Source organism: Rhinoderma darwinii, chromosome 9, assembly GCF_050947455.1.
Source record: "Rhinoderma darwinii isolate aRhiDar2 chromosome 9, aRhiDar2.hap1, whole genome shotgun sequence".
Lineage (NCBI taxonomy): Eukaryota > Metazoa > Chordata > Amphibia > Anura > Rhinodermatidae > Rhinoderma > Rhinoderma darwinii.
In genome coordinates, this window is record NC_134695.1 from 99,481,755 (window position 1) to 99,492,436 (window position 10,682).

General features: G+C 44.2%; 1 protein-coding gene across 1 annotated transcript; it reads right to left on the reverse strand.

Annotated features, from left to right (window-relative positions):
• Window positions 1-6,080: 6,080 nt before the first annotated feature.
• LOC142660226 (uncharacterized) lies at window positions 6,081-10,336 on the reverse strand. The gene is made up of 3 exons (XM_075836810.1): window positions 9,797-10,336; window positions 8,484-8,909; window positions 6,081-6,180 (listed from the first exon to the last, which is right to left on the reverse strand). Exons 1-3 carry the CDS (start codon window positions 9,895-9,897, stop codon window positions 6,081-6,083), a joined length of 627 nt encoding a protein of 208 aa, XP_075692925.1. The 5' UTR covers window positions 9,898-10,336.
• Between the last annotated feature and the right edge of the window lie 346 nt (window positions 10,337-10,682).

The following is a 10,682-nucleotide window of genomic DNA, read 5'->3' on the forward strand; positions in this document are numbered from 1 at the left end:
GTGGCGTCCTATTACAATACCACGCTGGAATTCAGTGATTTTTTTGGAACGACAAATTCTTTCACAAATGTTTATAAAGACAGACTGCATGGCGAGGTGCTGGATTATACACCTGTGGCAATGGGACTGAATGAAACACCTGAATTCAATGATTAAGCGGTGTGGCCCAATACTTTTGTCCATTTAGTGTATATTGCTGTCACTTTGACATTACATACTGACTTAGAGTTAAAGGGAACCTGTCACCAGCATTTCAGCTATTAAACTCTACTCACCCCTCGCTGGCCGCTGCTGTCAAAACTTCAATGCCGTTATCTCCTCTCCTAATCTCCTCCTCCGACCATAAATAATGGTCTGCAAACATCTCTCACCTTTTATGGTAATAATCCGGCATTTCCGTTCGTTCCTCTTCTTATGCCCGCCCACCGCCTATAATTGCCCCACCCTGTTATACCGAAATCTCGTCTGACATAGTCATTCGTCCGTCATGTATGGTTCGATACCCTTCTCTGTTTCATCCGTGCCTCAAATCTAGTTACTGTGCATGTGCCGCTATGGTGTCATGTTGTGCGCATGCACCTGAACAGGGCATTAACCCCTTCCCGCCGCAGCCATTTTTCAGATTTTAATTTTCATTTTTCCTCCCCACCTTCTAAAAGCCATAACTTTTTATTTTTCCGTCAATATAGTCCTATGAGGCTTGAGTTTTGCGGGACAAGTTGTAGTTTTTGTAGCACCATTTATTGTACTAGGAAATGGTAAAAAAAATTAGCGATTCCTCAATTGTTTTTTCACTTCGTTTTTACGGAATTCACTGTGCAATTAAAACAACATGTTAAGTTTATTCTGTGGGTCAATACGATTACGGCGATACCAAATATATATAGTTTTTTCTATATTTTACTACTTTTACAAGTAAAAACCTAAGAGTAAAAAATAAAATTAATTTTGTGTCGCCAAATTCTGAGAGCCATAACTTTTTTATTTTTCTGACAATTATGTGGTATGAGGGCTTATGTTTTGCGGGACAAGCTGTAGTATTTAATGACACCATTTTGGGGTTCGGGCGACGTTTTGATCACCTTTTTATTTCATTTTTTGTGGGAGATGAGGTGACCAAAAAACAGAGATTCTGACGTGTACAATTTTTTTTTTACGGTGTTCACCGTGAGGGTTAAATAATGATATATTGTAATAGTTCAGACATTTACGGACGCGGCAATACCAATTATGTTTATTTTATTTATTTTTTACTATGCTCTAGGGGGGAAATGGGAAAGGGTGTTTTTTTAACTTTTAATATTTTTTTATTTTTTTTACATAAAAAACAAAACTTTATTTGACTAATTTTTACTTTTTTTTATTAGTCCCCCTAGGGGACTTCAACCAGCGATCGTTAGATCGCTTGCACTTTATACTGCAATACTAATGTATTGCAGTAAATCGTGATTCTGACAGGCTTCTATTAAGCCCAGTCGTAGGCAGCGCTTAATAGGAGCACAAAGATGGCGGACCTGAAGGCCTTCATTAGGCCCCCAAGGAGCCATAGCAACCATCGCCACCCCGTGATTGCATTGCGGGGGGTGCGATGAGCTGTTAGAGGGGGTCGCCCCCTCTTTCTAAGGATTTAAAAGCCGCCGTCGCTATTGACCGCAGCATTTAACGAGTTAAACGAGCGGGATCGTGCTCGACACTCTGAACTGTCGGGTGTAACATACAGCCGACACCCGCATCAAATGGAGCGGGTTCACCCCGTGAGCCCATTCCATACTTCCCCTACCTGACTTTGGCGTATGGATACGTCAAATGTCGGGAAGGGGTTAATGAGCAAGTCTGGGATTTCGTGTGTGCTGGGGGGAGACGAGGAGCTTTCAATCAAAAGTAAGGAGGCGGAGTTAACTCGGTAAGGCTTGAGGAATGAAGATATGACTCTAATTATAGGTTATACAAAAATTATTTTTCACCCACTACCACCAGGTATTGCTGGTTTAATAGGTGAAATGCTGGTGACAGGTTCCCTTTAAAGAGATTGAAAAGGGTTGGATTTTACTTGGATACAGTCCTAGAAGACATCAGAAGGTCAGACATGAGTTTTCAGGGAAAACGGGACACTTTAGATTCGCATCGAATCAAATCATTTGGGCGATTCAACGGAATCGGAAATGAAACAAATTTTAGAAAACTAACTCATCTATAGTTTTAATATCATAAGGAGCTGTGTCAAATATCGAACACAGCTCTGCTATAGCCTGCAGACTCAGATCTGCTACATGTGTATGCAAAATGTATATAGTCTATATAAATATGATAATATAACACAGTTATCATGAGAATAACTTTTAGATTTTTCCTCAAATGATGGCAGGACATTGAATATATCAAATATACAGTACCTCTTCATGTAATTGTCACCTTGTTATATATAATCAGATGTATGTACATAGGTTTTATTTTATTTTTTCCATTGTAACCTTAAATTTTAGCTGTTATATTAAATATTTATCTAGTAAACGTATTCAGTATCCTATCAATAGTGACCATGGGGTGCAGTGCTTCCAGCTGTGGTCTACATACATGGTGATCCATAGCAATAAAGCCATCTGGGTCTATACCTAGTGATCCAACACTTTGGACTCAAATAATGGTGGTCCAGTGATTTAGTAACCACCCAAGACATTCTAAGGGTAAGCCCTGGCATAGATTTGAGATAGTATAAGGGCACACTGTTAAATCCCTAACCTTTTTAAAGATGACAAGTGTCAAGTAGTTTTATGTGGATGGCATCAGATTTTACACTGCCCCATGATTCTCTAAATCTTAGTACTGCAGATCACTTCTGTAGGGCAGAAGTCTTTTCCATGTTTGATATGACCTTCACATATAACTTCCTCCTGGTGGGGGAGAGCTACATGCGCGGGTTGAAGTAACCGGTGTTCTATAGGGGTCTGTGATAGGCTATGGAGGCACTATGGATGGTGATGGGGCACTGTGGCAGTCAATGGAGGCACTGTGGTGGGCAATGGAAGTTCTGTAGCTGGTAATCAGAACATGATGGGATTGAGATATCTCATGGCTTCCTTGCAGTCCACCCTTGGACACAGACTGTTTATGACAGCTTTGGTCTGCTGTGGTACATGAAGAATACAGTTTACCATTACAGACTTGTATACCACTTGGTATTGACTTATCAGCTGCCATCCTGTATCTATAATAAACAAATGTGGGTTCCTCTGAGGCTCCTTAATGGGGAGCCCATGCTTTAAGAACTTGATCACTTTTAAACACCATTTTACTGCTTATATACGTGGATATATTCTACATAAATACTTGAGTCACTTTGTAAACACACTACATTACATTACTTATCCTGTGATAATTCTAAATTTAAGCCCATTTTATAGTTAAGAGCTGCATTTAGAATTCTGCTGGTTGCTACTGGGATAAGTCAACAAGTGTTGTGCCCGCGGTCGCTGACTACCGACACGTCCTACTTACCGGCAGCTGCAACCGCAGGACACACTCTTCATGCCGGCGTCTCCCTCCCCAGAGACATCAACACACGCAGCTGCAGCTCCCTTCTGAGTCCTGTAAGTCCTTAACGGGCCAGCGCGTGCACCAGTGCAAAGTTCCCCAGCCAATCCCTATAAACCCTGGACTTTAAAAAGGGCTCTGCCCTTCCTCTCCTTGCATGGGCGTTGTTGTGTCTGCCCATGTTCGTTATTGTAAATGGTCCCTTAGTTGTATCCTGTATCCTGTGTTCCCGTATCTTGTAATTGTGCTTGTTCCAGTGCGAAGTCAAGTGTCATCTGTGCCAAGTGTCATCAGTGCCAAGTGTCTGCTATGCTACGTGTCTGCTACGCCGAGTGTCTGCCAAATCATCTATCCAGGTACTCTTGTCCTAGAGACTGTTATTGACTATTGTTTGGCCAGCTGGTACTCCGCTACGGCAGAGCGGCCTACTCAGTCCACATACCCCATAGCCGTGACAACACGCTAGTTGACAGACACATTCCTATATTGCAATGAGAGAGTTACATTTTCCCAAAGCAAATTGCACAGTGCCTGGTGTAAAAGACTATACTTCCCAGAATGCAAATCACCAGAACAAGCTCTGTGCAGCCACTGTGATAGCCGGGAATGCGGGGCAATTTAAGCTCTAAACCTGCAGAACTTTGAATTCAGCTCTGGACAATAACACAGTTTACACAGGATCCGTACGTATGTTTTATACTGATAACCTATGGATAGGATAGGTAATCAGTAAATGATCGGTGGGGTTTCTACACTGATCAGCTGTTCCAGCTGCCTCCGGGTGCTGAAAGCTATGCAGTGATCGGTAACCGAAGCAGAAGTGCGTAAGCTGTACAATGTATAGCGGCCATCCTGGGTTACTGCATCAAATCCGCTGTACTGTTGTCTGAGCCTTCTGCTTCCGGCACGAACTACTGCATAGCTTTTGGTGCCTGGAGGCATCTGGAACAGCTGATCGGTGTTTGGTCATATACTGGTGATCCATATAAAAAACAGCCCCCAACCTGAACAACTCCTTTAAGCCTTATATTCCAATTTAATGAATTTGAGTGTTCAAAAATATTTAGACTAAAATTAGTTAATTCTTATTTACCAGCAGAGGCATAACTTGAAGCTCCTCGCCCACAATACAATATCCGTAACAGGTCCCACACCTGCCACATGTTAAGGCCCATTCCACGGCTAATGATTGGGCAAACGAGAGTTCATACACTCATTCCTGATCATTGCCTTGTGTAAATAGGGCAAAGATCAGTCGGTGAACGAGCAAACGCTCCTTCCTCGGCAGATCAGACCTTTTATGCGGCCAAAGATATGGTCTCTTGTTGGCAGTATATATAACTGGGCAATTTAAGCTCTAAACCTGCAGAACTTTGAATTCAGCTCTGGACAATAACACAGTTTACACAGGATCCGTACGTATGTTTTATACTGATAACCTATGGATAGGATAGGTAATCAGTATATGATCGGTGGGGCTTCTACACTGATCAACTGTTCCAACTGCCTCTGGGTGCTGAAAGCTATGCAGTGGTCGGTAACCGAAGCAGAAGTGCGTGAGCTGTACAATGTATAGCGGCCATCCTGGGTTACTGCATCAAATCCGCTGTACTGTTGTCTGAGCCTTCTGCTTCCGGCACGAACTACTGCACTCTTGTTGGCAGTATATATCACTGGGTAAACAGGATCTGCTGCTACATGATGCAAATGTATGGAGACCAACGATCGCTGCTCCGACTGAAAGGAGCAAACGAGCGCAGTTGGACTTGCTATATTGCCGATCCTGGTGTAAAACCACCTTTATTTATATGACTGTTGTCTTGTTATATGACAGAGAGGCCTTTGGGTCCCTTAGGTACCAGGGCCTGGATCGATTGCTACCTCTGCGCCCCCGATAGCTACGCCTCTATTTACCAGCGACCCCATCTTCCTTCAAAACTAATGCTGTATATAAAGGTACAGTATAAGCATATAGCAAAAAGTCTAATTCATAGAGTGTATTCCCTAAGGGATCCTGAGGCAGAACTACAGTATCTGATAGTAAAGCCTCGTATGAAGTGAGGACATTTTTATTTATCGGTTCTGTATCTCAGCTTACTTCTTACAAGTCGTCTCTCAATAACAACTTTACATATTATGGCATAATGCCCCTGGGAAGCTTTAAAAGCATCAGATTGCAGGTACCAAAGAGAAGTAGGTAGCGCGAATAAAACAGTGACAGAAAAAGACATTGTTTTAGTACTGACAAAGCGCTGATGATATTGTGACATCCTGCAGACATATCTGTAAAAGTGTGCTCTCAAATCCTTCATGATGAGGTGGCCATATACCTAACCATATTATATTAAAGCCGTCCTTCTGTTCAGTCTGAAATGCACTGACTTTAGGGACACCGCCAAGTCACACACAATATTTCATAGCAGGAGCATCTGGCTGTTTGGCAGACGCTGTAATGACAGCAGCTTTGAAGCGGCCTCTAGGTCTGTCATATGTTTTCTCCTACCAGGAGACTGTTTTGGCTTCTTTGTTCTTACGGATGCCATTTTCTATTAACTGTACTTTGCTTCTAAGGAATTTTCATCTGAAATCTTCACTACTTTCTTGGAAGCAAATCTCTTCGCCACCAGCTCGCTGTGCAGATGAACATTCCTGAAATGGCGACGACAGAAGCTCTGCTAAGAAACGCTAAGGCCTCATGCACACGACCGTGGTGTTTTTCTGGTCCGCAAATTCCAGGACCGTGTTCCGTGGAATGTCATCCGCAGTTCATCCGTATGTAATCCGCAGTTCATCCGTATGTAATCCGCAAAAATGTGGATGAAAAAAAAAAAAAAAAAAAAAAGGACTTTTAAACAGGATGCCAAAAGCTTGGTCAAACCCCCTTTAGAAGGTCACATGATCGCTCTGGAGCCATTTCCTGCTGCATTTTGTCTGAACTTTGCTTTGTGCGAGTTCAGTGAGATTGCGCTGCTGATATAGCTGTGGTTTTTGTCAGTTACTCACTGCGAACATGTCTTCTGATGATGTGGATGATGTACTCCTGCACTGGCTCCTCTCCAGGCGATTTGGACAGCAACCACCAATGCTGGACGAAGAACCGAGGAGGAGGAGGAGGAGGAGGAGATATTGGGTTCACCCCATTATCTCACAACGGCTTAGGAAGGGGCATTTTAACATGCTGTACTCAGACCTGCGGCAGCACCCGGACAAGTTCCTCAGCTACTGCCGTATGTCCGTGCAAACTTTTGACTGTCTGCTGGCGGACCTTCGTCCTGGACTGATCTTCCAGGACACCACCATGAGACGTTGCATTTCTCCAGAGGAACGCCTGATGGTCACTCTGAGGTAAGAAAACCTAAATCCCCTTCTACGACATGTCTCTACCCTGCAAACAATATTAGTATACTTGTCCCCTGTTCATATTGCCGCCTTGCCACCGTGCTGCAGATATTTTTCCTGTATGTGCATATTTTGTTATATATGTTTTGTTTTTTTTTACAGATTTCTTGCTACCGGCAACTCCTTTGCATCGCTACATTTCCAGTTTCTGCTGGGGTGCTCCACTATTTCGAAGATTGTCAAGCTTACCTGCGAAGTCATCTGGCAGCAACTTCGAGCAGCAGTTATGCCAAAGCCCAAGCCAGAGGACTGGATTCGGATTGCCGATGGCTTCTTCCAATCAGCACAGTTTCCCAACTGTGTTGGTGCGCTAGATGGTAAGCACATCCGCGTAAAAAAGCCTGCTCACTCAGGGTCTCAGTATTTCAATTATAAGCAGTTTTTCTCGGTGGTGCTGTTGGCCTTGGCTGACAGTGACTATCGGTTTATAATTGTCGATATTGGGGCCTATGGAAGCTCTGCGGATGCTGGCATCTTCAGGGCTTCCAGAATGGGTGAACGTCTAGCATCTAACCAGCTCGACCTTCTGGAACCTAGACAGCTTCCAGGATCTACAGGACCACCAGCACCCTTTGTCATTGTGGGTGATGAAGGTTTCGGACTGTCCCCTCACCTGATGCGTCCATTCCCTAGGCGTGGCTTAGATGAACAGAGGCGCATTTTTAACTACCGCCTTACACGTGCAAGACGGTATGTGGAGTGCGCCTTTGGAATTCTAAGCAGCAAGTGGCGTGTGTTCCAGAGCTCCATTCAGATGAATCCTGAAAATGTGACAAAGGTTATCCAAGCCTGTGTTGTCCTCCACAATTTTCTGAGGATTCATGAGTCGGCAGTGGACGCAGAGCTGAACCATTTCTCTACTAATTACATCCCTTTGGACTACACACCACATGGAAGACCTGGAGTGTCTGGACTGGCAGTCCGTAATTTGTATACAGACTATTTTGTATCACCTGAGGGAGCAGTTCCTTGGCAAAGGGATGTGCTTCGTCTGCCAAATTAAAATTTTAGAGGGACTGTTGTATTTCCGGTTTATGTTACAAATGTTAGTAGTTAAAGTTGCAGTAGTAGAGTAGGGACTCGCAAGAGAATGAGGACCCTTGACGCGGGTTGCGAGCTAATGTATTTCTGTTTTTTTTTTTTTTAATTCTTTATTAATTAAAAAAAAAAAAAAGCGATTATTTGCATTTGGCAGAAATGCAGACCAATACCTCATTATGTTTTGCAATAATAATAAAGACAAACACATAATTAACTATAAACTTATTTTATTTCTTGCATAAAATAGTGTCAACAAACATAAACAAAACTATGTTATATAACTAAATTATAAATTGTAAAAGGATTGCGAAGGTGCAGGTTCATGATGTGGTCGTGGAACTGCCTCCCCCTGCTGCATTTGCCCATACTGTTGCTGAGAAGGTCCTGGCATGCCATAAACTGAACGATCGTCACTGAATAGCGGCATTGAGTCTACATATGACGGATGCTGGATGCCTTGGGCGGTTGCTGCAGGTGCTGGTGGGACAGAGTTGAAGGTGCTTGCATCACACCCCCGTCTATGAAACTCGATGGCCTGATGCATTGCACGTGGGTCAGGATGTGTCGCAAATATTTCCACGACTTCCATTAGTGCTGTTTGGCACCTTATCTGTCTGGAAATTGGCACTCTTTTAAGAATATTAGAGAGAGCGCGACAGAAGGTGCCCTCTTCAGTTTCAGTAGCTCTTTTCTCCAAGTGCTCTAATACACGCAAGTCGACTTCCTGCCTTGGCTCTGTACGTGTTGGACCTTTGGCAGAACGTCGACGTTTACCTCGGGGTATAATTTCTTCGTCCGCGGCACAGACTGGATTATCCACTGTTGTTGGTTCCGCTGTCACAGGAGTGGAAGTGGACCTAGCAGTCCCCAAAGCTACGTCAGGCTCTTCAATTTGAGTCTCATCAGAGTCTTCTTCTTCCTCCAGATTATCCTTGGTTCTGTTTGAAAATGAAAACATAATGTTAGGGAATTTTTATAGTAATTTAACGTCATGTCTACAGCTGGGCAAATACACTATGTATGCATCACTACATGCAGAGCCCTAGGAAAGACAGGGCCGCATAGCAAACTTTTGACTGGGGCCATCCCTCCACTGGGTGTCACACCCCCCCCCCCCCTTGTAGATAGTGCCTTTTTTGCTGCCCCCACCCCTGTAGATAACGCCATACAGCCCCACACTGTACACTGTATGGCATTATCTACCGGGGTACTATATGGCGTTATCTATAGGGGGACTGTACGGCGTTATCTAGTGAGGGGGCTGTATGCCGCTAACGCCATACAGGCCCCCCTCCCCGCCCCCCGGACAAATGCCACCTATAGTGTGTCCTACAAATACATGCGTTATCGCTGGCAGCGATAGGGTGAAGGGGGGACTGAAAGTCCCCTTAATTTCTGCCGTCTGCACAGCTCCAAAAAATTGAAAGGAGCGCTGGTTATGTATGCGCACAAGCACGACTTTGGCTCCATTCATTTTTACGGAGCTGGCGAAAGTACAAGGTTTGGGATGGAGAAGTTCAGGGTACTTTCTGTCCCCCGTTCTCCCTGTCAATGCCAGCGATCACACATGTATCCCCTATTCAGTGGTTAGGGGATACATGTCTGTTGTTTAATGTCAGAGCGGGGAGATACCTCCCTGCTCAGCCGTAGTGTTCAGTTGCGTCCCGCTGTAGCCGTCATAGCGGCTGCTAGCGGAGCCTCCGGACATGGTGGAGTCCCCTCATGCCGCGGTCCCCGTAGCAGTCGCTACGGCTGCTACAGCGGTACTTACACAACTGGCTACATGGGCAGACTACAATGATCAAAGTATATAAGCAATACTTACGGGCCAACCTGCATTACATCAAGAAGAAACGAAAGTTGTTTGGTGTACATGTATGGCTTTTTTTTCAGACGTCCGTCTCCGCTCTTCCCCTTGTCATTCATCTCACGCTTTAATTGGTCTCGGCACGTGTTCCAGCGTGTTTTGACGTTTTCGACTATGATATAAAATAAACCAATCACAGATCAACATTTTAGAAGAGTACATTACTAGATATTAGGAAATGTTGTTTATTATATGAAAATGATGCTGCAAATTTTTGTTGTTTACGCAACAAATCTGCACCTACATTTGCATATTTGACAGGTAATTCCGACGTTGCAGAAACTACAGCAGACTTGCCACGTTTTCCATGTGCCCACACGACAGCGTCCGTAACGGCTGAAATGACGTTGCTGGTTTCAGGAGAAAACATCACCCGTAATTTCAGCCGTAAAGGCATGTGCTGGCGCTTTAACGCAGCGTCCTTTACGGACGTAATTGATTTTCATAGGAGCCCATGAATAACGGCTCCAATTATGGCACAAGAAGTGACAGGTCACTTCTTTGACGCGGGCGTCTATTGACGCGTAAATATACACGCCGCTTGAACACACAAACGTCAGCCCATTGCTTTCACTGGGCAGATGTTTGTCAACGCTATTGCGGCGTATTTAGCGTGCGTAATAGAGGTCAAACACCCCCGAATTACGTCCGTAATTAGTGTGTGGGAACATACCCTCATAGTGACATGTCACGTTTTGATCGGTGCTGTTCAGAGCCATGAGACCCCCACAATCTCACGTGCACTTCTGCAGCTTCATTTCAGCGATTGGTGGGTGTTTCAGTGATCCAACCGCCAACAATCAAAACGTCAGGCATGTCATTATGACATGACAGGAGTACTCAG

Coding starts and splice junctions, on each gene's coding strand:
- LOC142660226 (XM_075836810.1), bottom strand. CDS start 9,897: ATGAATGACAAGGGGAAGAGCGGAGACGGACGTCTGAAAAAAAAGCCA. Junction 8,910..9,796: donor GATGTAATGCAGGTTGGCCC/GTAAGTATTGCT, acceptor ATTTTCAAACAG/AACCAAGGATAATCTGGAGG. Junction 6,181..8,483: donor ATCGAGTTTCATAGACGGGG/GTGTGATGCAAG, acceptor TCGCCATTTCAG/GAATGTTCATCTGCACAGCG.